Source organism: Exophiala dermatitidis, assembly GCF_000230625.1.
Source record: "Exophiala dermatitidis NIH/UT8656 unplaced genomic scaffold supercont1.4, whole genome shotgun sequence".
Taxonomy (NCBI): Eukaryota; Fungi; Ascomycota; class Eurotiomycetes; order Chaetothyriales; family Herpotrichiellaceae; genus Exophiala; species Exophiala dermatitidis.
In genome coordinates, this window is record NW_008751649.1 from 2,163,235 (window position 1) to 2,189,531 (window position 26,297).

General features: G+C 52.7%; 8 protein-coding genes across 9 annotated transcripts; 4 read left to right on the forward strand and 4 right to left on the reverse strand.

Annotated features, from left to right (window-relative positions):
* Positions 1-17: 17 nt before the first annotated feature.
* On the forward strand, positions 18-4,370 carry HMPREF1120_05096 (uncharacterized protein). The gene has a single exon (XM_009159258.1). The coding sequence runs from the start codon at positions 281-283 to the stop codon at positions 4,004-4,006; it is 3,726 nt and encodes a 1,241-aa protein (XP_009157506.1). The 5' UTR covers positions 18-280; the 3' UTR covers positions 4,007-4,370.
* Positions 4,371-4,529: 159 nt separating this feature from the next.
* HMPREF1120_05097 (sepiapterin reductase) lies at positions 4,530-6,957 on the forward strand. The gene has a single exon (XM_009159259.1). The coding sequence runs from the start codon at positions 4,760-4,762 to the stop codon at positions 6,524-6,526; it is 1,767 nt and encodes a 588-aa protein (XP_009157507.1). The 5' UTR covers positions 4,530-4,759; the 3' UTR covers positions 6,527-6,957.
* HMPREF1120_05098 (calcium channel MID1) lies at positions 6,543-9,278 on the reverse strand. Its single transcript, XM_009159260.1, has one exon. The coding sequence runs from the start codon at positions 9,089-9,091 to the stop codon at positions 7,202-7,204; it is 1,890 nt and encodes a 629-aa protein (XP_009157508.1). The 5' UTR covers positions 9,092-9,278; the 3' UTR covers positions 6,543-7,201.
* A 158-nt stretch (positions 9,279-9,436) lies between these two features.
* HMPREF1120_05099 (uncharacterized protein) lies at positions 9,437-11,148 on the forward strand. The gene is made up of 2 exons (XM_009159261.1): positions 9,437-9,717; positions 9,845-11,148. Exons 1-2 carry the CDS (start codon positions 9,543-9,545, stop codon positions 10,861-10,863), a joined length of 1,194 nt encoding a protein of 397 aa, XP_009157509.1. The 5' UTR covers positions 9,437-9,542; the 3' UTR covers positions 10,864-11,148.
* A 3,065-nt stretch (positions 11,149-14,213) lies between these two features.
* On the reverse strand, positions 14,214-18,243 carry HMPREF1120_05100 (uncharacterized protein). The gene is made up of 3 exons (XM_009159262.1): positions 18,030-18,243; positions 15,109-17,906; positions 14,214-15,058 (listed from the first exon to the last, which is right to left on the reverse strand). Exons 2-3 carry the CDS (start codon positions 17,179-17,181, stop codon positions 14,906-14,908), a joined length of 2,226 nt encoding a protein of 741 aa, XP_009157510.1. The 5' UTR covers positions 17,182-17,906; positions 18,030-18,243; the 3' UTR covers positions 14,214-14,905.
* A 448-nt stretch (positions 18,244-18,691) lies between these two features.
* Positions 18,692-23,154, forward strand: HMPREF1120_05101. Of its 2 annotated transcripts, none has more exons than XM_009159263.1 (2): positions 18,692-21,831; positions 21,899-23,154. In XM_009159263.1, the coding sequence occupies exon 1, from the start codon at positions 19,929-19,931 to the stop codon at positions 20,502-20,504; it is 576 nt and encodes a 191-aa protein (XP_009157511.1). In that variant the 5' UTR covers positions 18,692-19,928; the 3' UTR covers positions 20,505-21,831; positions 21,899-23,154. The 2 variants fall into 2 exon arrangements, with proteins under 2 accessions (XP_009157511.1, XP_009157512.1); XM_009159264.1 differs by having other exon boundaries at positions 21,997-23,154.
* Positions 19,306-22,163, reverse strand: HMPREF1120_05102 (uncharacterized protein). The gene is made up of 4 exons (XM_009159265.1): positions 20,881-22,163; positions 20,566-20,814; positions 19,970-20,499; positions 19,306-19,923 (listed from the first exon to the last, which is right to left on the reverse strand). Exon 1 carries the CDS (start codon positions 21,529-21,531, stop codon positions 21,229-21,231), a length of 303 nt encoding a protein of 100 aa, XP_009157513.1. The 5' UTR covers positions 21,532-22,163; the 3' UTR covers positions 19,306-19,923; positions 19,970-20,499; positions 20,566-20,814; positions 20,881-21,228.
* Positions 22,993-26,052, reverse strand: HMPREF1120_05103 (uncharacterized protein). The gene has a single exon (XM_009159266.1). The coding sequence runs from the start codon at positions 25,951-25,953 to the stop codon at positions 24,319-24,321; it is 1,635 nt and encodes a 544-aa protein (XP_009157514.1). The 5' UTR covers positions 25,954-26,052; the 3' UTR covers positions 22,993-24,318.
* Between the last annotated feature and the right edge of the window lie 245 nt (positions 26,053-26,297).

Below are 26,297 nucleotides of genomic sequence, written 5' to 3' on the forward strand. Positions count from 1 at the left end.
AGAAGTTTTGAGATGCCATTCAGTCCAGTCCGCGTTCACAGCGAACATATCACTGTAGACCAGATATTCGTTCACCTCAACTGCGCGTGATCGCGCTTCTTCTTTGCACGTCGACTCTCTATCATCTTCAGTGAGTTCGCCAGCTTCATTACCTGGCGAACATTGCTAGAAGCCTTGGATCGACCCGCGGATCTCCCCGACATGCCTTGACTTTACCCTCCGCATCCAACTTCCATTCGGCTCTCTATTCTCGGGTTGCTCTTAGGAGCTGATAGTGGAGATGGCTGCCGCGGCCATCAGCAACGGCAGCGTCGCAAACAATTCAAATGCGATCAATGGGGGGATCACAGCTGCTTCGCGATTTGCCGACATTCCTTCTGCGGTCGATATTCCTGTGTCGGGAGGTCTCGATGCTGATGAAGCGGTCGAAGTGAACCTCGAGGACAATCTGGATGACCCAACAGAACTCTGCCAGCTACTCGAGAACGAGAAAGCGGCTAAAAATTTGTGGATAACAATTGCGTTAGCTTATGCGAAACAAAAACAAATCGACCATGCTATCGAGATCCTGGTCAAGGGCTTGGGATCGCTGTCGAGAAGTGGACCGAAAGAGAGGTTGAGTCTGCTGACATGTGTAGCATGGCTGAACCTACTCAAGAGCAGACAAGCACCTCGTGTGTTGCCCGAGTCTCAACAGTCTTCGGAAGCAAAGACGAAAGACCACTACCTGCGCGAAGCCACTGCCACCATTAACGATGCACTTCGAATTAACCCTGCGTATCCTCCCTTGTACCTCACACGAGGTGTGTTGTATCTTCTTCGAGCATCCTTGCAATCCTCCACGAAGACTGGCGCTGAAGCAGAAAGAGCAGAATCTCTCAAACAGGCTTTGAAATGCTTCGATGATGCTCTGAGAGCTTCCGATGGCCGCAACATGATGGCTGCAATGGGACGCGCCAGGACACTCTATCTTCTCAAGCAGTTTAGCCCCGCTCTCCAAGTATATCAGGAGGTTTTGTCAAAGATGCCTGGTCATACCGATCCGGACCCACGGATAGGTATCGGCTGCTGTTACTGGCAATTGGGATTTCATGAAAGAGCCAAGATGGCCTGGGAGAGATCAGTGGCGCTGAACCCGGAGTCAAAGGTTGCGCATGCGCTGCTGGGAGTCTATTATCTGCATGAGAGTGCGAAGTACCCAGCCTCCGATCCGCAGTTCAATCTTCTCTACAAGAAGGCCATGAGTGAGCACACGAAGAAAGCCTATACTATCGACAAGAACTTCCCGCTCAGCTGTGCGACTTTTGCGAGCTACTTCTTGCTGACTGGTCGATATGACACGGTGGAACCTCTGGCACGCAAGGCCATTGAACAAACCGACATCAACGCCATCGCCAGTGATGGATGGTATCTGCTGGCCCGCAAAGAGCACAACAAAGGCGATCTGGCCAAGGCAAGTGATTACTACACTCGATCTGATCAGGCCAGAGGAGGGCTTGACAAAGGGTATTTCCCTGCCAAGTTTGGTCTCATCCAAATCATGGTGCAATCTGGGGACTTGCAAGGCGCCAAGTTTCGCCTCGAATCACTGGGTCAGCTCAACCGGCATGTTGAAGCCATGACGCTGTTGGGATGCTTGTATGCAGAAGAAGCGTTCTCGTCCCAGAACACTCCGACGAAAGAGGAGAAGGCTGCCTCAGCTCGCAAAGCCATCACGCTTCTGGAGAACGTCCGCCGAACATGGAAGGATGAAAAATCTCGGGTCAGACCCGATGAGTCTGTACTGCTTTATCTGGCGCGTTTGTACGAGCTGGAGAACCCGGTGGAGAGCTTTAAATGTCTCCAACAAGTTGAGGCGATGCAATTGGAAAAGATTCTTGACGAGGACAAGCCGGATGTAGGCGAGGATGAAGCGACCTATATCAGTCAACTACGCGAAAACCTTCCTCCGCAACTGCTCAACAATATGGCTTGTTTCCTGTACAATCAGGAGTCGTACTCCCTCGCTCGGGAGACGTTCCAGATCGCTCTCAACGCCTGCGTCAAGCTGACTGAGAAACAGGAAGCGGAGAAAAAGGCTGTGGAGGAGGAAAAGATCAGTTCGGAAGAGGTCGACAACAGTGATACAGATGCACTTGTGACCACGATATCCTACAATTTGGCTCGTACCTACGAAGCTTTGGGCCTGACGGCCGAAGCGCAGAAGGTTTATGAAGGTCTCCTTGCTAGACATGCCGACTACACCGATGCTTCAGCCCGTCTAGCCTTCCTCGCTTTGGAGTCCTCGCCGCGAGACGAGGGTCCCCGGAAAATTCATGCAGTGTACCAAAGTGACTATGGCAATACTGAAGTCCGAGCACTGATGGGCTGGTACCATCATAGCGCGAAGAAGAAAACCAACAATGTCGCCGAAGATGTGGAATACCGACACTACAAACATACACTGCAAGGCTATGATAAGCACGACCTATATTCGCTCACGGGGATGGGAAATGTGCATCTTGCCATCGCCAGGGACATGCCTCGCAATACCGACCAGGAAAAGGAAAAGCGTAGCAAGATGTACGCCAAGGCATACGAGTTTTTCGACAAAGCACTGCAGCTGGATCCGAAGAATGCATATGCGGCGCAGGGTGTAGCGATTGCATTGTGCGATGACAAAAAGGCTTATTCGGATGCCCTTCAGATCTTCACCAAGGTCAAGGATACCTTGCGGGATGCGTCTGTGAATGTCAACTTGGGCCACATCTTGACGGAGCTTCGTCAGTACCAACGGGCGATTGACAATTACGACCTGGCCATGCGGAAGGAAGGCAAGGCCGAGAATGCGCAGTTGCTTGCCTGCTTATCAAGAGCATGGTTGTTGAAAGGCAAGGCTGATAGATCCATTCCTGCTCTGAACACCGCTCTTGACTACATGAAGCGTGCACTGGCAACTCAATCCGACTCTCCTCATTTGCAGTTCAATGTGGCTTTCATCCAGTTCCAGATCGCACAGCATGTCAATCAAGCCAAGGAGACCGATCGTACTTTGGAAGATGTGGACGCCGCTATTGCCGGTCTGGAGGCGGCCATTGAAACATTCGAGCAAGTGGCTCGACATAAACAGCCTCCGTATCCTCGAACTGCACTTGAACAGCGTGCGGCCATGGGTAAGAACACGATGAGAAACCAGCTTGAACGACAACGTGCGCGGCAGGCGGCTTACGAGAGTGAGAATGCGGCGAAATTGGAAGAGGCCAAACAGAAACGTCAAGAAGAACTTCGCCGACGAGAAGAAGCCGCCCGAAGACGCAGGGAGGAGGAAGAAGAACGTGCAAGAAAAATCGCAGAAGAGCGGAGGAAGATCATCGAGGAGACGGAGAGGATCGCCGAGCAAGTACGTGCTGAAGCGCTGGCCCGAGAAGCAGCCGAGTACACCGACGACGACGAGACCGGCGAACGAGTCAAGCGCAAGTCCAAGAAAGGGGGGTCTAAACGAAAGAAGAGAGATGATGAGGATGGATTCATCGAAGACGATGGTGATGTGGATGGAAGAAGTGAGCGGACCGTGTCCAGGACGCCAATGAGCGGCGGCGGTTCGGACAATGAAGGCACGGCGGAAAAGCCCAAAAAGAAACGGAGAAAGCTGGAGCGCAAGAATACTCCGAAACAGTCGAAAAAGAATGACAAATACAAGTCGGCTGCCGTGGTGGTTGACTCAGATTCGGAATTGGAAGATGAGCCGGAAGCAGTGGCAACACCTGAAGCAGGTGCCGAGACGCCGCCTTCTGATGTGCGTGATCGCGACGAGGAGATGGTGGACAGGCGTGATGATGATGAAGAGGATGAAGCAGTCCAACCTCAGCCGCGGCCAAGACAGAGAAAACAACTGCGGACCATTGCCGACGACGATTCCGACGAGGAAGAAGACGAAGAAGACCATGAGGGTCGGAATGGTACCGCCGAGTCGACGGGAGCTCAGGAAGCTGGCGCTGCCGGGGTTGCCAGCGACGAAGACGAGTGAAGCTAGCAAATTCAACCACAGTTGATTGAGTCTTCGTTCATCTTGGAAGCATCGCCGCAGCAATTGCTGCGCTCTGGGCAAACGATCTCGTTTGTCTTTGCGGATGAGTGTAAGATGTAGCATAGCAAAAGCAATTCACGGAAGATAGACCACCATAACATTGCACCGCGACTACCTTGATTTTCTCGGCCCAGCTGTACCGTGTTGCCTGAAGTGTGGTGTTGGAGTGGCCGGTCGCTGCAAGTATATTGATTGGCACGACAAGGCCGACTGACAGAGATGAATCTGCCGAACACCAGCGGCAGGCTACCAGTAGGATTAGAGTTCTGGGGCAATAGCTTGCAATGGTGTGATGATGAGCTCGTATATACCAGTGCTGTGCCAGTATATGCGTTCCTGGAAGCGTAGAACACATTGCAGAGTGGGATGTCGACCAAGGCTGAACTTCAGCCTCGTTGCGCCTCATTTGCGGGACCACGCTTCGTCACTGAATATCAACCTTTGCACGTGCAGCCAACAAATACCTTACTCAGGCAGTACTCCAGACTTTTGGGTCTACATCAACACTCACTTTTAATTCTTCACTCCCCGCCCCTTCGCCAATAGCGGGCGGATTGGGAGCCTCGTCTCTTGACTTGTCAGTCAGGGTTCGATTTTCCGCTTTCAGTCCGTCATTCTCAGGGTCGTCTCTCTGTCTCTTCTCTACCCCGATCGTGAGCCAGGCGGAGGAGGGCGGTCGGTGGCCTAGGAAGAATGTCCAGCATGGCGCCTGGACCAGCATCGCAGCCGGAACGAGTGCCCTCTACTTCCTTGGTTACGTCTTCGGCATCGACCTCCCGAACCACACAAACAGCCGTCACGAAGCGACGGAAAGATCGAGATGACCTGGCCTTGATGCCACCGCCACCCCCAGTGAAACGAATCAAGCGGCCAGCTCAGGTCCTCGAGGAAGACGAATACACGGCTGCGTTGTCGGAGATTATTGCGCGGGACTATTTCCCTGGTCTGCTGGAGAGCCAGGCGCAGCACGAATACCTCGCGGCGCTGGAGTCGGGCAACGAGTCGTGGATCGCAGAGGCGGCGCACAAGTTGAGACATGCGGGGGCTCCTCAACAAAGCCAAAAGACCGCAAGGAATACAAGATTCGACCGTCGTTCGACTGCTACTAGTGGTACTCCGCTCAAAGATGTCGCAGACACACCCGTGGGAGAGTATGCGGGCGGCGAGACGCCAGTATCACACAGGAATAACCTGGAACAACAATTACAGGACGAAAGTACAAAACAACGAATCGATACCACTGGTCTTTCGCTCGGTGCATTTCAGGCGAAATATACTTCGGAGGACAACGAGTCGTTCAACGCCCTGCTCGACAAACAGAACCAAAAACGCCGCGAGAAGCACGCTTACTTGTGGACGCAGGACCAGCGGATCCCGTCCGCGCGGTTGATTGCGTATCATCAGGCGCGGGAAGCGCGACTTCTCAAGGAACAAGGGGAGGACGAATCAAAATCAGAACAGCAACAGGAACAAGAACAGGACGAGAAATCCAAGGCAGTGACAACGACAGCTACAGCAGCAACATCCACAGATGCTGCGGTGGTTGACAACAAACCCACCGAGGAGGACAGAACCAAAGCCATGGCATTGCCATCGACCATGATGACGACGGGTGCAACCGATTCTCGACCAGCCAGACCCGACGCATGGCACATCACCCGACCGGACAACAGCCTCATGTTTCCCGCGACCTCGATTGACGAGGACGCGCCGCGGCTACAGACGGTGCAGGAGCACAAGGAGCAAATGTCCAAGATGGGACCGAAGCATGTCGTCCATGCAAACACCCGGTTCCCGCCCATGCTTTATGTTGATGACGCAGAAGACCCCAAGTTTTCCCCGCAATCGCCCTCATTGAACACGGAAATCATTGCTCGTCGCGACGATGCCAGAAGAGGCGCACGCAAAGCCTCATCATCATCGGTCCTGGATACCGACACTGGTACCGGTGCCGAAACGCCCCGTGTCAACGGATACGCATTCGTCGACGAGGACGAGCCGGAAAACATTGTGCAAGAAAATAGCAGCAATCTTCCGAGTTATCGCGACTTGCTGGCCGGTCAATTCGATGCCACGCCCAACCCGTTCAAGATCGGCGACATGCGCAAGCGCGAAGAACTGCATTTGCGCATGGTGGAGAAGCAGGCCAAGATGAAGCGCGACAAGGAGAGGGATCGACATAAAGACAGCGATTCCGGGCCGTCCAGGCTTCGGGCCTGGACTCCTCGTTCGGCAATCTTGACACCGGGAGGAGGGAAAGGAGCGTCTTCCTCTGCCAACAACGCTGCAGCAGTGGGAAACATGACTCCCGCGGCTAGACGGTTGATGGAGAAACTTGGTGGTGGTGCCACACCCTTGAGATCCGGAGCAGGGGCCGGTGCCGGTGCCATTGGAAAAGACGGTGGCAGTAGTGCTGGGGATATGTGGACGCCGGCGCGGACGCCCAGAAGGAAGAGATGATGCGATATGATATCGATTCGGTTCTATCCATTGTCCATTCATTCATTCAAATAAACGATTATATGATATCGCGGCGGCCCACGCTGAGGCACTCAACTGCCTTGTCTACCTAAGGTAGCTACTTGTTCTGGTCGCCGTGGCCCTTTCAGGCTCGATGCTCGATGCTCGATGCTGAATGAAGGCCGTCCATTCAGCCTTTCATGGCTGGTTCGGCCCCCGAAGCTACAGCATCTACTTACTACTACTGCTACATGCCGAGTAAAATAGACACAGCTACCGTTTAATTATAATTGGTATAATATCATCAACATCACAGAGCACCCAGGTATCCGTTCATCGAGGCATGCAGTGTAGTATTACAGCCCATCACTACTACAAATCCATGACACAAGCGCCCACAGAACTGAGGCTGAATATTTCCCGTTTAGTCCCCTTTTCATGCCCGCGACCACAACAATGGCCATGGCCATGGCCATATCATATCGTTCCCTTGTCCTCATTTCCATTCCATCCCTTTTGCCCAAACGCCTGAGGTACATATGCAACAACTAGAGTAGCTCGCTTGCTGAGACCCACAATGCAAACAGAAAATGCACGCCCGGAAGTTGTTCTTTTCGCACATGTGTCTCAAAACGCCTCAATGACGTTCTACAGCCGTCTACTAGTATCCATTTTTCACACCAGATTCCACAGCACAAACACAAACGCTATCATGACAGCTTTTCCGATTGCAACCGGCACGATCCTGTCGGTCCCGCTCAAATAATACGCGGCACCCAGGTAACTGCAACTGATGACACCGGAATCGAGGCTACGGCTGCCGTAGCTGTCTTCGAGCCCGGCCCCCTCAAGAGGACAGGCGAAGCCCAACTTTGCAGGACAGCTCTGGACCAGATCGTAACATAGATCCTTGCACGGCAGGACTTCCTTGTATGGTCCTGGGCGGATAGACTCGTCGATGATGGGGTTACGCGAGGAATTGGTCGCCACGGAATTGAGCAGGACCTGGTCGACGTTTGAACCAGAGGACAGAGAAATACTGGAGCCGTTGACAAAAGGCTGACCGACGTTTCGCGGTTTCAGCCACGGATCTTGGTTATTTGAATAATCCGCGCACCGAGGAATGCTGACGGCGCAGAGCCACTGTTTATACGCTCGGGCGCAGTCGTCGCAGTTGCGCGCCAACGAGTATTGCGCGCTAGAAGTGGTGTTGCAGGGGATCTGCTGCAGAGAGTAGTTGAAGTATTGGTACATCTGTGAGGCGTACGAGTCGTACAGCGCCGCCAATTCCGGCAGGCCGGTCGTGGGAGGGAACTTTTGGGGATTGGTGGGCACCGCGTAGGCCACTTCCGAACAAAATGAAAGGTTGTACATCAGCGCGCAATTGTCCTCTGTTTTTGTCTCGAAGGTGATGGCTTGCCAAACCGTGCCGCCGCCTCCTACAATGCCATTCCCGGATGCGGTGGAATTGCCGTTCATGACAAGAAAGCCCCAGTATTTTGAAGTGGCGTTCAAGCCCGTGACGTAGAATTGTTCTTTTGGTTTGCCTCCAAGTCCTCGGTTGGTCATTTTGGCGACATTCTGGCTCTCGAAACCGGGGACGTTGGCCGCTATTTTGGCCGCGTTTTTCAGGCCGCAAAACGAGTTCTTGACTCCAAGAATGGCTGTGTCGTTCTGGTTGGCAGCAAAGACTCCCCAAGGTGGGCTCAGATCCATCCATTCTTGATATACTGTCTCATCCGGCTGGGCCTGGGTTGTGTCGTCCGTGATCAGCAATGCCGCATGGTTATCGCTGTCAACGAAGTGAAGATTGGTCGCATTTCTCATGCACCAATGGTATGGTGCGTCGATTGATGCCGCTATCTCATAGTTCCAGATGCCAGAAAACTCCGTGGTGTTAGGTCCAGATATCCCAACATATACATCACTGTCACCAAACGTGGTGAAAATAGCGTATCCGCCATCCACATCAATTGTGTCTCCGGTTCCAGGCCCGGGCTTCTGAATCGAAGGAGACGTAGAAACGTACATCTGCAACTGTGGAGGTATTGAGTTGCTTGTATCGTTGCTGGTGGTGTTTGAGGCCGGCTGCAAACACGTATTGATTGTGATATAGACATTTGTTGTATTTTGCCTCTTTGTCAATTCGTGTTGTTCAACATCCGCGTCTCTCGCTTTCAACTTCCTCGACGGCAACCCAGAGCCAACGGTCCCACGAGGACCAGCGATGGCGGTTGCAGGAAAGACCCAATATTGCGTCTCGCCGATGTCGATGTTCATATTCTGAGGGGCGTTGTTGGCCAATGCCGACACCCCGGCCTCTGCTCGGGCGGAGAGTTCAATCTTATCCTGTCCATGGACTCCATCAGTCTGACCCTCATCCTCATCCTCCTCATTTATCGGGTAGTGCTCGTGGCCATCGCGCGGTATTCGAGAGTCAAGTTCCACAGCATATGCGAAGCGCGGTTGCGTGAGGAAAAGATAGATTGCAAGTAGAGCGATTGACGCTGCTAGCGAGGCAACGAATCTTGACTGAAGCGGCGTGAGCTTTGGGGGGAACGGCATGGTGACGACTCGTTTTCAGGATCAGCTGTTACTGCGAGGCAGGGACGGAGGGGTCCGGTGCTTGGCCGTGAGCGAGCGCGAGAATGGCATTCTTAGGACGTATTACTGGCATCCATAAGCCTTGACAACGGAATCGGAAAGTCACAGACAAAACGTTCGAGGAAGTGTAGATGTCTCTGGACGCAGGAGACGACGACGTCCCTGTCATGTACGTATGTCGGCCGAAATAGGGATATTTTGCGGTGCAAGGCATGCATCGATTTCATTGGGTAGCCTCGTTGACTGAGCCACAACGCCACAACCTGGTCCCTGGCACGTAATATAGCCCTGGTAAGGTGCTCTACAACTGTACCAGCCTCACTTCTTCTATCTGATTTGGATATACCCGGCGTACGACATCTTCGTTCATATCTTGCGGCTCTATATCTAGTTATGCTGAAACCCTGCTTCAATGGCGGACCGATGCGAACATAAACCTATAATTGGTTGTGCTTTGACCGCGCTTCCAGGATGTTGTGCCTGTGCAGACAAGAGACCGATGGCGACTGCCTATCCGGTCTATATTGATGGTCAAGGGATGCGGCTTCAAGGCAAGCGCTGGCAACGTTACTGCTGGAAATGTCGCGGTAGGTTTTAATGGCCAGTGTGCTGTTTGCTGCTTTGCGGCGGTGAACACATACCCGTCTGTGTCTTGCCAGTACAATTGGAACATCCATTCGCTCGTTGACCTGACATATTGTTAATTTGCATTAGATTATTGGAATTTACAGTCACAGTCTACTCAATCACCCTCGCTTTCCATGGATTCTCGGCACAGAGACGTGGACATATCCGGTGGTAGCAATCAGTCTGAAGCATCAAACGAACGCAACGTGAACCGCCTTTATAATCTGCCAAATGCTCCACTTCCAGCGCTGACATCTTGGTCCTTCGAGGGAGTACCTGGTTCTCAGCAACCCAGATCCCATGACCCATCTCACAGTTCAACGCCTCAGTCTACAAATGCCGGTAGCAGTCCCTTCACCGGACCGTCAGCGACCAACGTGCAGCGCGACCTTGCCATTCGGACCAATGAAAGCCGGAACAGACCACATCCACAAGAGAATCAGCCATCTTCTGACATCACGAACCCACCACCCGAGACAACTGGCCGAAGGCGGCGAGCGATAGTCAACCCGTTCGGCACAAGAGAGGAAATCGAGTCGGAAAGCTATTCAAGCCCAGTCGCAGATTTGTTCGGCAGAGCATGGAATCGCTATAGAGAGGCTCAGGAGGCTCTGCAATCAGCACGAGTTCGTGCGGAAGACGAGAGACGGATAGCGGGAGATGTCAACATTTTAAGTACCCGGCCTCCAAGCTCCGACACCCCAGATTTTGAGATGGCCATGGCTCTGCATCGCTCGAGGGAAGACTGGGATGAGCACGGCGTCTTCATGACCTTTGAGAATCCATTCCGACAACGCCAGCGTGAGAACCCTCATGCCCATCCTGGAGTCAATCCTATTGACCAGCAGACCTCACGGCCGCCGCCATTGGAAAGTGAGGATATGACAGTCAGCCTTGCGTGCAAGATATGCTGCGAGCAAAAGGTCGACACTCTCTTGGAACCGTGCATGCATGTGGCGATATGCCATTGGTGTTCCGAGCTGGTGCGCGATCGTGCTCGCCGCCGGCGACAACGCCATTATGGCCCAACAGAAGACGAGGATAAATGGAAATGTCCGATATGCCGCCGTGATGTTACGCAGTCAAGAAGAGTATACTTGCCATGATTTTTCTGGACGGCCATTGTTGATTGCGCCATCTTGTTTGGATCGGCATGGTTTGGCTGGTTTGTGGGTTCCTTTGTGAAGACTCGAGGATCCGCGTTTGGCGTTGCACTTGTCTAGGAAGGTCGCCGCATTACATGGCATATGTGAAACTTGGCTACCGAAAGCGAGACTGTGTGCCAGCCAGGCAGGGTTTCACTATCAAGAGGCTTAGTGGAATATTTCTACCTGGGTTAGCTAGAAAGCATCAAAAGACAGAATGAGAAAACACCATATCACTGCTCACAATCGTTCCAGGATTGTTCGTGTTTGAAAGCGTAGTGTGCCAATAGCTACGCAATTGATGCTGCATTGCTCCTAGGGTTGAATCATTCGGTCCTGCCTGATCACTGGCTTGATTCTTCAACCAATGGGGAGCATGTCCAGAAGAGCGGCCGGCAAGTGAGTCAAGGCTTGCGTGGTGGATCAAGATCTTCTTCTAAATCCAGTGGAAACCTAGGACAACCATGCCTGAGAACTATTTATGCATGGATAGAGGCACCAGGCCCTGACGGAATAGCAATGAATATGATCGGGCAGGAAGCAACTGGGGCCAGCATGAGCAGCCAGACAAGGCTGCTGGAAATCCATAACCTATTCGACGTGCAGCTGCCTCGCAATAGGATGTGAACTGGAATTTGGATATTCAATTTCGGGAGACCGCCGTATACTCGAAATAATAACAAAGTCTCGGTTTCGGCAGCTAGTGGTGGCCCCATATCCCCCTTTCCAAGTACCCAGGGGACCGCCGCATTCAAAGGTGAACTTAAACTTGTTGCGGAAGAGGTTTCTGTGAGTGAGAGGTAGGTACGCCAACGTACAGTTAGTATTTTGCAGCAGGGAAGGCCGGCGTATACTCAAAAATAATCAAAAGGCCTTTGTTCCAGCAGCTGGTGGTGTCCCCGTGGCCCCTTTTCGAAGCACCCAGGTGACCGCCGGATCAAACGATGAAATTTGAAGGTGTTGCCGAAGAGGGTTCTCTAGGTCAGAGATAAGTACCTCAACGTACAGTTAGTATTTTGCAGCAAGGAAGGCCGCCGTCTACTCGAAAATAATAACAAAGTCTCGGTTTTGGCAGCTAGCGGTGGCCCCATGGCCCCATATTGAGGTACGCAGGAGGTCCCCAAGGCCAATGCATTCCCGATATTGGGCCACGTAAAGCCGCGACCAATGTATGGCTGGCGTAAGCTTGCAATGAGATCACCATGTAAGTATGATGACAGAAGTAGTGCAGAGCCTCCAAGATTGGGAAATGTGCATCCCCAAAAAAGAGCGTCTGCCCTCGATGTCTGAGGGAGGAGGGCGGTGGCATAAAGCATTGGCAGATTCATCAATTTGCCCGAACAGTGTGCCTTACCTGGGCCGAGATGGGTACAGGCTGATATATGTGGGTAAGCCAGGAACTTTTGCCCACAAGAAGGCCAGGCCGCCAGGACAGCATCAGGCTATGGGCCCTGAGTAGGCGTCAGCATCCAACGGTCCCAAACGCTAGAGTCACCGGCGCCGAACCAGAAGGGACCCACTGTGCCAGTGTACTTGAAACGTGGAGCAGCCACCCTTCAATCTGACGAGTCCAGGCGGCGTCATGATCGATGCCGGCCAGATCTTGAAGTGAGGCAACCAGAGTTCAATTCCCTGCAAACCACACCGGTTCTTCTGCCTGTCCCGGGAGCTGGATTGGGGCAATTGTGGGATTCTGTAGTCAAGAGTGGAACAGACGGGGAAGCGAGTCCCGTACTCCTAAACAATGCTTGATCGAATCACAAGATGGAAGTGAGAAGGCAACCATCTAAGCACCTTGCAGGCTGAACCAAGGCTCCGTATTGTTGGAGAATGCATGTCAAAAACCTACCAAGACAAAGTACTAGTTTGGGCACCGACAATATCAATAAGTTCCTCGCATCCTGCGTTAGCACTGGTCTGCAATATTGTCCTGGCTCTAGTATTTTGGTTGTCTTTTCGGACTCAGTATTCCTGACAGAAACCTGTGGGGCAGCTCATACGGTTGGACTGACAAGGACAGACGTAAAGGACCACCGTCGTTGGAAAAGCAAGGTGCATTGTGATCTTGATCTGGCCTCCGGCGAACCACAATGCGAAGCAGGTCACAGCCCATCCCCGGCTTCGTGGACCGTGAAGGAAGCGGTGTACAGGACACTCGCACGTGTTGTCGATAACCGTGTGGGAATCAACTCCTCGTACACGGTCAGGCAGCAGCGGAACTGGTCCAGGACCAGCGCACTGGGCACTTTGGCACACGAGCCTAGCTTGTGGCCACCAAGACCAAACATTTCGTTCGCCATCTGGCTCTCTATGTGACACAGTCGACAACCTCGAAAGAGCTGAATATGGTGGCGAACAAAGGAAGGCGAGGCAACCAGTGACAGGTATCGCCCCTTGGCGTCGTCCTGTTATGACTGAGAATCAAGACCAGAATATGACCCAGGGTTTCGAGACGCAAGACGTGTGATCTGACCCAACACCAAGATTTTCTTCTGCTCGACCAGCACAGCAGGAGCTGGGCATTGCATTGGTCCTGGATCACCACGGGATTCCTCGAGACGGTTAGCTTATGGCATCCAAAACGGCAGTCAGACAAGTGAGAGAATATCGCCTCTTTGCTCCTGTGAGTGGCTATATGTCGCTCTTCAACCACAAGACAGGAGGTTTCGGGCAAATGGTTCCTGTATCGACGTCGAAGCAACATGCAGTCGGATACCCTCAGGAGACCCGGATTGAGGCTGTGTTTCTGTGCAACCACCCGGGTGGACAAGACATGATACGTCGAGAGTGCAGGTGCTTGACTTTCATGTGCCTCAAACAGTTTCAGGTGGCAAGAAACAGAGAGAGTAGGCCATGAGGGTTGTCCAGGATCGACGTGTGTTATGTTTGGTGGGCTGGTGGCATGATGCGTACATGGCGGAATGGCGCAACCTGGAATGGTTTTGCGCATGTGTCTGCGTAGCTGAATAACCATCAGGTCACTGTGAGTTATGGGCTCTCCGCGGAATGGCGGCGCAATGTGCTTGCCCAAGCAGCCATGGCTTGAGAGGGACCGCGACTGGCGGGGTTTCGTCTTGTTGGATCGCTCCTTCCAGTGTCTCATCTCTGTGATCTCATTCAAGTTCTGCGCCACTCTCGGGCCGTGCCATCCGCTAACCACTTCGAGCGGCGCCAATTTTCAATTTCAACGTCGCTTCGTGCTCCGGGCTTGAGGAGCAGGGGACCAATGTCAGGAAATCATCTGTCCATTGTCACCACCAATGTGCTCACCAATCAAGGCAGTTTGACCACCCTAATCTTTACAGAAGGGATAGCAATGTCAAGTCGCTCGTATTACATTACTGTGGCTATGTATGTAATCTATGTGCTTTTAGGTACACAATAACCAGGTTACCAGGTGCAGCAAGAGCAGCAAGAGCAGAAACCCACCGGCGTCTTTGCAACCGAAATCACTCTCGCCAAACTCCAACCAACCGCAGCAGAGACCACTGGTAGACTTATGTACTAGTGTCAGAGGTTGCTGTACACAGCATAGCATCAACGTAATCATGTTCGTGTCCAAAGCACAGTGGGGACAAGTGATACCCCACCAGGTGGGAGCAATGTTTGCTGCGACATAAGGGCCCAGTAATCCATTCAGGGCTCTGCCATATCGGACTGGATAGGAAAGCCTCCATATCCGCCCCAGGTCAGGCCGGTCAACTGCTGGAAGAGGACATGCTCTGCATTGTCGATGCCAATGTGGGCGGCCCGAAGGCAAGCCTGACGATTTTGAGATCTTCCTATTGCGAAATGAGCATCGCAAAACGATAATAGTGCGAGCATATGTCGCTCCAATCGTGTCTGTTGACCGTTCTTGTCCTTGCAATCCACGGGTCCAGGTTCGTGCCTACCTTGACACCGCTCAGTCAAATAAGGGTGTCGGAGATTGCAAGATGCAGTCCGTCGTCAGACAATTGCCGAAGTTGTAGCAATGGCCCAGTGGCAGATAAACAAGCTTCCTTCAGGCCATGTCCATCATTGGGCCACCGCTGCCCGCCCCGGAAAACGTCTGGCGACGGACAGAGTCCATAGAAACGGAGTCCTCCAAGGACAAGGCGAAATCAGTGCAGGAGAATTGTTTCGTCTTGATGTCGTATTCCAGATAACGATTCAACTGAACAAGAATGAGGTCTTCTGGAACAAATTAACGGGAGCAGTACATACCTGTGCAAGCCGCACACCAAGCCAAAGACATCGTTCAGCTCGTGGAGCAGCATGACTGGGAAGCTCCAGCGTACGTTCGTCCTCATCGACTACGTCGCCCTCGAAAAAGTCCGATGGGAAATAGTAGTAAGACCATTCGAATCCCCGAATGAGAAAGTCCTCGGGCAGTTGGCGGCCTGTGCCAGATTGATGATGAGGGAAGTCGTTGGCCTCGAATCGACCATCCACGACGCCCGAGCGGCCCAAAGTGTTCAGACAGAGCACGAGTTTAGTCCAGGGCACGAAACTTTCTATATACACCAGCGCTCCTGGCACATATGATAGGCTCCAAAGGAACGCCAACGCAAGGTGCATGAATGGCAGTATATTCCGATCGCCAAGCTTCGAAGCTACTACGGAGACCGACGCTGACCAGAATGGGAGAACTTGTGCTGTTACCTCATCCGAGGTGGTGAACTTGGTAGCAGATCCTTCACTCGCGGGAACAAGAGCCTGACGGAAATCGGTCGCATTAAGTGGGCCACTTTTCCAGAACTTCCGGTGGATGTCCTCCTTCATCTGTGGATCCGCGACCAGCTGCGGGCCTGTACCGGTATCGACTTGCTTTTCCGGCGGTCTCCCCTTGAGTTTGTCCATGTGGGAACAGAAAGCAGTCCAGAGGAAGTTATCTTCTGCGCCAAAATCGAACAGCCACGCAGTCATAGTCAACGCCACCTCTGAGCCCTGCATCTTCCAGGTGGATCCGGACCGGGAGATATGGCCATCAAGCTCGGAAATGAATTGTCTCATCTGTACACAATATTCGTGGATGGAACCTCGCGTAAACAGGACACCGCCAGCAGTGACAAAGGACCTTTCAATCGTTGCGTACTTTTGAAGGGTCGCCTCAGACTTATCCAGGAACGGGGTAAACAGTAGCATAATCGAGTCTCGCGTGTTGACAAAAGGTATTCCACTGGTAAGAGCTTTTGAGTAGTAGAAGAGTTGCCGAATAACGTTAGGTCGCGCTAACACGGCCAGGTGGTGCTGTATCCTCCCCGTTGTGGGTGAACGATCAGCAGCACGATGGTACCACATACGAGCAACATTAGCCCAGATTTCCCGATCACGCATGTCGGTCTCTTCAATAGCCATCCTGTAGCGAGCTAGGTCTCCCAAGCATTCAATCCAGGTCTCATGAAAAGCAGGCACGTATTCCAGGAGCAGCCCCATCATCTGATATGCCAGGTAAACAAAACTCAACATAAACTCCAGGGAATGCGGCAAGCGATGACGGAGCAGTTCGAGGAACGAATGGATGCCGTGCCTCCACATCCGCGCAGGCATGGCATATTTTGTGGGTAACCGGCGTAAGGCTGGCGAAGCGGCAGGATGCTGTGTTGCCTGAAAGAAGTCCAAATGCTCTTGGAGGAGCGTTCTATGCAACGCGATCAACGCTTGCCACTGTTCGGGCGACAAATTGGCAGTAGACTGGAACTGGTCATGGCAGACCTCGACACATTTCTTCTCCACCAGGACGAGTCCGGCATAGATAGCTTTGATCTCATTCACCAGCTGTTCCACTGTAACAGGTCGGATCTCCGGTTGCAACACCAGCTTGAGCCCTTGATTGGCAGCCTTGTCATAGCTGGGGATTTTGGTAGGGAACCATTCGTTTGAGGATTTGGGCTCTGCATCACGACCCTGTAATAGCTTGAGCCCTTGATTGGCAGATTTGTCATAGCTGGAGATTTCGGCAGGGAGCCATTCGGATTTGTGCTCTGCATCACGACGCTGTAGTAGTTGGCTAGAAAGTGGTTGACCGGCAGGCAGATTAACCGGCTGCGACGCGGCTTCTTTTGGTGACGAGAACGACGTTCTTTGCGCTGAGTGTTGACCAGCGGACAGTGACCGTGTTTGAACGGAGCCGACAGCAGGCGAGGCGGCATGAGAGAAAGCTTGCTCATGAAGCCCTGGACATGGAGATGCGGAACTTGTCCGATCTTCTTGATGCCGGACCTTGGTATTGGGCCGCAAGTCCTGCTCCTGAGCGGGACGTTTGCAAGGCCGCGTGGACTCCGGGGTAGATACCATGAGGGATCGATTTGGGTCATTCAAGCACGATCTATTGAGATAGTAGTGCGATTCCTGTTTCCCAGAGGATGGCGGTGGTGCATGATGCAGAGGTATTTGACCAAAAATCAGAGGGTGTCGTTGCCGCTCAGTGCATCCAGGCCGCGACTGGCGGGCACCTCTGTCGCACCTAGGCAGCCACAAGTCAGAATGGGGCTGGGGATCAGATTTCGACGACGCGAAGTGAAAGCCAACCGGACATGAGGTGTCGCGTGGTGGCGGGTTCTGGCACTTCAAGGTGTGCTGGCGGTGATGCAGTGGTGGCGCGGTGGTGGCCTGGCTGTGGCAAAGGAGATACGAGCAAACAGGTAGTAGGCACTCACTTAAAGTTCGGTCTGGCTGTGCTGGCCTCGGATGAAAGGTGCAAAAGTTCCGCCGTAGCAGGCACACGTTGACTTGGCCTATTAGTGTCCGGCTTGTTGTTGTATTTCCACGTCTCGCTGCTCTCTGGCCGTGCAACCGGGCTTGCTCTGGAGTCGGTCATTGAGGGATTTCGACAGACCTTTGGTGCTCGATCTCGTGTGAAGGTGGTGAGCAGGTGCTTCAGCTTTCCAGTGTCGTGATAGTGACGAGTCTCCAAGTGCAATTCGCGCATTCAGGAGCAAAGTTTTTCCGAGCCGGCGGGGTTTGGGTGGAACGGGTGCCTTGCGCTCTGAGTCGCCAAGGTCAAAGTCCGGATTGTCTTGCTGTGGCTGGTCAACATGGGCCCATGTTCAATGCATTGAAGCCACTTGACTGATTGCCAGGCTAAAACGGACAACGCCTAGGCCTCAGGCCTCCCTGGACAGGTACGATGGGTGCAAACATACTTCTTCGCAACTTTGGGCAAGAGAGGGAGCCAGCTCATGGGAGAAATAGGAGGCTTGTCCCAGCAGGCGTTGAGATGACAAACGGGGATTCAAGCGAGGTTCAAAGTGCGAGAAGAGGTCTACTCGTTCACAGGGCCACTCGGCTCCATCTAATCAGATCCATGGTATTAGGACTAAGCAGAGGCCCATGAAGGAGCAAAGTATTGCATGTCGGAGGGAAACTGGAGATCTATATATAATCCAGGCATGTAAACCGGTGTAGCCGCCATGACTAAATTGCGAGATGGTCAGTGTGAGGCCGCTCAAGCAGCGTTAACCCCTATCTGACACTCGGGAAGAGTATGTTCGACCCTGGTAAGCAGAGAATCCGAGTCGATTTCGAGAAATGCAAAATCTGGCGTTTTTGCGAACCATCTGATGGGATTGCCCGCAAGGCAACCGTCCGGGGCCAGAGCCGCACTGGCAATGCTAGTCCTGGCAAGTTGTGCCGCCGGTAGGTATGCTTGCAGGGGGTCTAAAATCCCTGAGGGCCTAGGGACTTCGCGGCTGCGCCCGCAGTCTGGGGCGAATCTACACTGTAGCGCCTAAGTTGGCCTCCTTGCAGCGGGATTGCCGCGACTTGTTCCTGACCCAGCCTCATGATTTCTGCTTCTTTATATTGGACGCAATCGTACCTAGTCAATATCTGAACTCAACAGCATCCTCGTCCTCGAGGCGTTGGCAACTGCTAGGTTACGTTGCGCACTTTCGCCTGAAAGTGCTCAAAAACTTGTACCTTTGCTTCTTCCTGAGTGATGGGACTTCCCCTTCCTCCGGACTAGAAGATGCACGGGGCCAGGTACAGGGTCGTTCAACATGACGCCTTGCTGTCAACGTGCGGTTGAACCTCCAGGGGCCGACTCGCGGATACTCTGGCATCCCATGATCCGGACATTGGCCGCTGACTTCGGGCTTCCTGTTCACCGGTGTCCTGTTTGTGGCTGCCAGCGGCACGCTTACACGGTGAAGAAGGACTGCTGCAGCCTGAGCTGAATGCGCATGACGGCCAATATAACAAGGTTGGTGATGCTTGTGTTCAATATACGTCTACTACTCACCGCAGATTTGCATTGTCATCGGGTACGCTGACCTCATTACTGCTACTATGCCTCGTGATTCACCCCAATGCCCGGTTTACTAGTCGTCTCATGAGTTGTCACGCTACACGAAATGACCACTTGAGTGGTGACTAGTGAGTTTTTGCACCACGCTCTCCGCGTAGGCATTGCCTTGAACGGGTAAACCTTCAGGCTCTTAACAACATTTGTTCTGTGATGGCCTGAGATGCCACACCAGGCTGTCAGTGTTAGGTCGCCATGGGTCCTAAAAGATCGGGATACTCTCGCTCGAATGCCGTCTCAAAGCCGCGATGGTCATATGGTCCGATAGAGGTAGGACAACACGTTGGCCCCGTGAGTTGTGAATACCTCATCACACTTCAATTTTCACCATCCATTTACCTTTGGCTGCAGGCTTTTACCATTGACCAGGTCCTCAACACCTTGAGGGATCACAGCCTCCAAGAAGAAGGCTGACCACCATGTTCATGTTCAAGAGGGCATGATTACCAGAGCTCGACGCCAACGCCTTTGGAAAGATTGATGGGAAGGATTTTATAAGTCTACCCGCCATTGGGATTCCTTTCCCCACTAACGGCTTCGTTAATGTTTTGGCCATATGCAAATGCCGATGGCCTGGCTCCCTCCCGGACGAGAACATTTGCACACTTCTTATGCCTATCACGTTTGCCCCTATGTGCACCCTTGGCACTTTCCTTGTGGACCAGCACTCCAACAGAAGTCCGCTTGAATCGGTTCACGGCCGGGACCGGTCAAAGTCACTAAATGCTGCCGGTCTAGCATGTCAGATGAAAAGCTATTCCACGATGAGTGTCTTATTACCTTCCGATGCTATTCCGAAAAGCTTTCGGCTCAGGAGCCCGGGGGAGCAACTGTTCTGCTTTGGCAGTCAAAGAAATGTTCGACAAGCATAGTGGACCATGCCCGTTCAATATCATGGCATAAGGGTTGGCGTTGGCCCACCGGGATGCATCCGAAAAGGACTTCTTATCATCAATCTCCCGTTCAGGGAACGTTCAAGTGCGTAATTCTCGCCCTCCCTCCTTACATGAAATGGTGCACGAATGCAGAAATCTTCCAAAGCGGTGCTCATTCGCAACGTGTATGCTATGCAAGGCTCCGCAGGAATGGTCGTATCGGCAAACAATGGCTTCCGACGGCCAGCCTGATAGGGTCATGGAATAGAGGCCAGCCAATGAACGATGGTTCCATTCATCGAGCGTCTCGCGTAATGACCGACAGGCAACCAACAAGGCAACCTTCCACCTTCACGTTGATCGACAATTTTGCGCAGATCGCCTTCAACCATTACGATTGTAGATGCGGTTGCGGCAGATGCGCATCGCAATGTGCTTAACAGTGGATATATTTTAGCGAGCTGGATTCGCCGTTCACCGTCTCGACAGACAACGACTTACGGGCATCAACCAGGATCTGGAAATTCGAATGGAGCGTTTCCAATGCTGGGGAGAGGCCGCTTGTCTCTCCCGAGTGATCTGTTTATCTTTTATTGCCGATACTAGACCAACTCGACCACGGTGAGACGCATGTACGGCGCGGTCGTGCACACCCTGATGAAGTGACACTGAGCAGAAGATGCGGTCGCGCACTTCCAACAGCACAGCGCAAACCGTTTGAAACATGCATTCATGTGGTGTGGTGATAGGCTACACACGGTGGACTCCATTCAGCTCTCATGCACGCGCTGCACTACAGGAACCATGTGTACTCACAATCGCCACTGCATCGGCCGGGACTGTCGCATCTGTGCGCCTTCTACTGACGACTCTGAATCGGCAGGTCAGTGACCCTCAGTCGGATCACTTCACTTGCAGGTCACGCTCTTTGCATCTGATAAGTCTTTCCCTGCCGAATCCACTAGGATGCAACGCAGGTATTCGGTTTTTCTCGTGCTTGACAAAGGATAAAGTCTCCGTGAACTCACAAGCACGCAATACCTTCCCTGTTCTTCGGGGGTTCGAACCTCTGTCTACATCCAGGACGAGGTCAACTCGCTGTTACTCAGTTCTCAGCCAAGACTGCATGCTGTTGACCCACCTTGCAAGGCATATTCCGTAGGTCTATGTACAGTATCTACATACGTACCTTAAGCATCCTGTCTGAACCGTGCCTTCCACCGGTCTAGCTCGACTTTTGTCGGGGCAGCTATAAGCCCTGGACATTGGCAGTAGAATTGGTGAAATTTGCCAGATAGAAGCAAGGAACCCTCTTCGGGGGCCAAGTTTCTGGGGGTTCTTGGCCAATCTGAAAGACTGTTGCCGACAGCGCAATTTCCTGTCATAATGGCATTGAACAACTTCCATGGCATGTTCCAATGTCTCCCAATTCTGTCGATTCATTTCACAACTGCTTCCGTCCCCCATTGAGGATGATGTCCCGCCGCGAGCACATCAAAGCCACCTTCTCCCGTATCATTTGATGCATGTGTTTACAGGGTAACATCTTTCCGAACAGGATGACCTAACAATTTGGTATTGAATCCTCAACCTATCGCCAGCAACCTTGCCATTTTTTGCCTGTTCTCCTCAGTCCGAAGGTCCGTGGCCTTATTGTGAAAGGCCGCAAACGAGACACGTGCAAATCTCGGTCCCTCAAAGCGCTCGGACACCGATAACTCTTGGAGTGCTTACAAGTTAAGCTGCTTCCTCGCTGAATTCATCTTGGTGGGTGTGATATCTCCCCTCCCTAGCTTACGCAGTTTGCTGCTGATTCAGCCTGACCGGGAAGCAGCCGCTAGGATGTTTTTTTATGACCAAATCATGCGCAGGACGTTCTTCCCGCAGGCCGCAGTCGAGAGTCTGCTAACAATGTCATGCTATTGAGTGTAGAATCCCCAGTCCATGTCCCGTGTTTGTCAAAGGCAGCCCTTGTTGGATGTAAAAGGCCACGATCTGCTTCGTAGGAGCCCGGAGGGCATGGAAGGATTCAAGAATCCATGTGCAAGACACATCGTGGTCAGCATCATCTATCACGTCAACACGGGCCTACATTGAGCTTAGGGTCATCCCCGCTACCTCCGGCGAGAACGTAATTCGCGCAGAGTCGGCACATTGCGTTGACATCAGGTACCGATCCTGCTGTGCAACCTAACCATACCACTATCATCAGGGACTGGCTCAATTCGTGATTTTGCTGTAATAACCTTGGAACTTGAACTACCTTAGCCTTGGCCCCCATTGAAGGGCTGAGGAGCCACTTAGGACGCCCCGCAGAAAGGCAACGGAAAGGGTACTCACCCTACTAGAATGTAGCACCATGACACTAGGCAGGCATACGAGAAAAAGCGGAAGCAGGCAACGAAGAAAAGTCCACGTCCAATCCATGCATGTCGAAAATCCAACTTCAAAGGCTGAACCCCAGGTGCGCAGGATCCAACGCCCGATTTCTTAGGCAGAGCACATGAAATAAAAGTGAGGACCTTTTCACTTACTACATGCCTGTGTTTCCTTCCATTTGTGGAGCATGCTGCATCGTGCATGGGCCTCGACACCATGTCTTTTCTTCTGTTTCTAGCTGTTCTTCTTCTAGCTCAAGGCTGTCCCGACCTTGGACAAACAAAAACAGGACAATCCAGCCCCCCACAAGGAAGCAGGTAGGCAAGCAAGCAGCACAGTCAGCCGGCCAGCCAGCTTCTGGTACTGCGAGCCGTGTTCAAGAATATCAACCAGCCGTTCGAGAAGAAAAGTCCCTTCTTCCAGCGAATCGATGAAAACTGCCTCGATCTCTAGATTCTGATACGTTGTTACCCGCAATTTCGCAAAGCAAACGTGTTCTCTCTGTGCGGGACTCGCTTGTTGACACGGGCTCAACTCGATGGTAACTGGACGGCGGACTGCAGTTATCGGCCAGGAGTGAGGCACTTGATCCGGTCTACTGCTTGCTGCCTGAATCTGAACGACCTGTTATATTTGCACAACTTGCATTTGGACTTGACCACCCTACACCGTGTTCTCCTTGCGAAAAGAAACCAATGCTTTTACTTCCTGTTGTTGCTGTCTGCAGCCAGCGGTGTCGATGTTGATGCTGTTGGCCGCTTCCAGCCTTCCACGTTGCAAAACGTCGGTCTAGTTTTCTAGTCCTACTTTCTTTCTCTCTTTCTTTTTTCCGTCTTTTTCTTTTCGTCTTCCTAGTTTTCGTCTTCCAAGAGCTGAGGGCCAAACATGTTACCGATGTGGCGTGACGTCTTGCGCCTGAAGCGTCTTTGCCGAAAGCTCCTTGCCTTACCCTGACAATAACATATAATTGATCGAGAACAAGCTGCCACAAACAAAGCAGAGCACGGCAGGAAAGATCCCACCCCGACTACAGAAAGTAATGCGCCGCTTCAGGTTGCGTCGCGAATGGTATGCGTCCACTACCAATGCAACTACAGCTTTCACGTACTGTTTTCTGCTACCTATCATACGCGGCAGGCAAGGCAAGGCAGCAAATCTGGTACTACCTATGTACATACATGTACAGGTAAGGAAGGTGATGCAAAGCGGTGCCCAACTCGGATGCAAAAGTTGAACTCTCGGTTACTATTGCTACTGACGTTTGAGCTGTGCTGCGTTGCACATTCCGTTTTTGTTTTCGTGCATTGCAGTCCCACGTCGATATGCCCAAATGCAGTGCTGTGCGACTCAATCCGGTTGAAATGGCATGGGGTCTGCGATACGTGCCAGAAAAGTAAACGGCGCCGCGCAAATCCCAGCCAAGGCAAGCTGGCATTTTTGCACAATTGATCCGAGTCCGTCTGTTCCTGGTGTCTTGCAGCTAAACCGGTCTATCTACTTTTGTGCGACTCAAACTTGCCAGCCTCCTGGGCAGCCGCAGTCTGGCCAAGTCACACGCCGTAGACGCTCTTCCTGGACTGGAGGAGTGAAAGGACACACCTGAGGAAGTTGACGAGACCCCGCTGAATTCTGCAAGCCCTATTTGAAGGCGAAGTTGTGTGCTGGCTAAGTATAGATCGAGCGACACTGTGCGACATTTGTCCGTGACCTCATCCCGCCGCCTACTCGGTCGAATCGGGTAAAATGGAGCCAACACTGCGCTTACAGCGATGTCTTTCCAGGATCATCGAGTTATTCACCCCTCGGTGCTCTTCAATTTTCGATTCATTTTCTGCATTAAATGACTCGCTTGGTACCCTAGAGTAGAACCACACACTATTGCTTCTTTTTTGCATTTGGGTCCGAGTCTACGCGGCGACCACCAGTCGGCCCCGTCCTGAAAGCGGAGCTCAACTTGAACAAGACCCACAAGAAGCCCAGTACTATGGTGACGGTGGTCAAGGACTCGATTGTGCGAGGAGTGGTGTTGTCCGTGTCCAGCACGGGCACCGCGATGCGCTCGACCAACGAGCCATTTGGCGGAGGAGCAGGATCGAGATGGTAAAACATGGTCCTCGGACCAAAGAGGCCATCGTAGCCTAGCTGTGTCCTGTCGAAGGGGTTGACGGGGAACTTGGTCCCTTCTTCGGCGGTGCAGGCCCAAAAGACCACGGGCCACGGCATTTCGACAACAGATTTACCTCCTGACTGGGGCTGGAGATATCGAACATGTAGAGGGATCGTGACGTCCCAAGATCCACCAGAATCCTTGGATTCAGTAGTGTCTGGAGAGTCCGCCGGAGAGTCCGCCGGAGCCGGAATCTCCAAAAGCATGGTTGAACCCCACTGTTTCACCACATAGTCAGGAGCCTCGAGATCTGTCTCGCCGTTGATGGCTCGCAGTTTGCCCAGATGGTGAGACTTCTGGAAGAGTGGATCGTCGTTGAGAAAGGCATACTTGTCGGCAAAGATATGCGATGGAAGGGTCAGGTAGGTTTGCAGGGCACAGACGCTATCGGCCGGTTTGTTCTTTGGCGGTTCACTCATGGCGGATGCCCCGGATGGGAAGGAGATTCTCAATATGGGATGCAGGCCGGCAGGTTGGTCGAAGGAGACGCTGTATCGTTGCAACTTCGACTGTTCGGGACTCAACGAGTGGTGGCGAGAAGGAAAGCTGAATAGCGTGGCTTTCGGGTGGTCGTCCTCTCCCACGACGGTCAGAAAGCCTGATAGTTGCAGGTCGGACGGTTCCGTTGCTGGAGCCGGGCTCAGGATGCCAACTTCCACTTTATCACTGGGGCTAGACTGTTGGATGTCCAGATTCCATGCGTCCAAAGTGGTGAATTCGCCGATGGGGTCGTAGACGACCTCGGGCTGTCGCGACCACATCGCCGTCAGCGTCAAGGTGTGTGAAATGCTGTCGTAGTCGAAATCCACCGAGTCGGCTATGTTCAGCAACGACGCCGTGTGCAGACAGCCAAGGTCGGATGGTGAGCAGACATTCCGTTGCAGATATGCCACCAGCGGCTTCAGAGACGGGAGGAGTGAGTAGTATTGTAACGCCGAGGTCTGGGCGAACCGCTCGGAGACCAGGGCGGGACTGATGAATGTCGACTGCGGCGTTTCGCATTTTAGGTCCTGTCCGAATACACGGTGAAGGAGGTCGCAGAGGTGATCATGGTCCTGGTCCTGCTTCAATGGCGTGTAGTGGACGTGCAGACCTGGCGAAGTTCTCGACAGAAAGGGCACGATGGTCTTATAGGGGTGCTCAGGAGCCCAGCGAAGATGTAGCTCGTGGGATTGCTCCAACACATCTACCACTTCCTGTGGTAGTTCTTTGAGCCCCAGGGTTAACCGTTCCTCTCGGGCGGCCTTCAGCGCCCCAAGCAGGAGCTGGTTTCTGTAGACTTGGATGTCGGCTGGGTTGACGGCCCGACTGGGATGCGTGATGAATGTTGAGCGTCTACGCATGGCTGGAATTCTTCAGTGTCCTGAAAGCCGTCACGGAGTACGTGATGGTGGACGTATTTTACGACGCAGACAGTTGAGAAGGTGATATGCTTGTTGTTGGTGTTTCTATCTACTACACCTAACGATTGACGATGCGGGAGAATACGAGATACGCTTATCGATAAGAAATGTCAAGCATGATGCCACCATTTCCATCATTCTCGAAGCCTCGTCGTTATTGTTGTACATCAACAAACTTTGGGTGCGGTCGGTGCCTGAATCCCAGTAGGGCATTGCGCCACGGCCTCGTGAGACAGCAGCAGCATACTACGCTCCATTCTTTCGTGAGCTTGCTCTGTGACGCG

Bases quoted from the DNA above. Each gene is read 5' to 3' on its own strand.
- HMPREF1120_05096 (XM_009159258.1), top strand. From the start codon at position 281: ATGGCTGCCGCGGCCATCAGCAACGGCAGCGTCGCAAACAATTCAAAT.
- HMPREF1120_05097 (XM_009159259.1), top strand. From the start codon at position 4,760: ATGTCCAGCATGGCGCCTGGACCAGCATCGCAGCCGGAACGAGTGCCC.
- HMPREF1120_05098 (XM_009159260.1), bottom strand. From the start codon at position 9,091: ATGCCGTTCCCCCCAAAGCTCACGCCGCTTCAGTCAAGATTCGTTGCC.
- HMPREF1120_05099 (XM_009159261.1), top strand. From the start codon at position 9,543: ATGGCGGACCGATGCGAACATAAACCTATAATTGGTTGTGCTTTGACC. The intron at 9,718-9,844 runs GTAGGTTTTAAT...AATTTGCATTAG, and splicing joins TTACTGCTGGAAATGTCGCG to ATTATTGGAATTTACAGTCA.
- HMPREF1120_05100 (XM_009159262.1), bottom strand. From the start codon at position 17,181: ATGGTATCTACCCCGGAGTCCACGCGGCCTTGCAAACGTCCCGCTCAG. The intron at 15,059-15,108 runs GTATGTACTGCT...ATTCTTGTTCAG, and splicing joins TTGGTGTGCGGCTTGCACAG to TTGAATCGTTATCTGGAATA.
- HMPREF1120_05101 (XM_009159263.1), top strand. From the start codon at position 19,929: ATGTCAGATGAAAAGCTATTCCACGATGAGTGTCTTATTACCTTCCGA.
- HMPREF1120_05102 (XM_009159265.1), bottom strand. From the start codon at position 21,531: ATGGGGGACGGAAGCAGTTGTGAAATGAATCGACAGAATTGGGAGACA.
- HMPREF1120_05103 (XM_009159266.1), bottom strand. From the start codon at position 25,953: ATGCGTAGACGCTCAACATTCATCACGCATCCCAGTCGGGCCGTCAAC.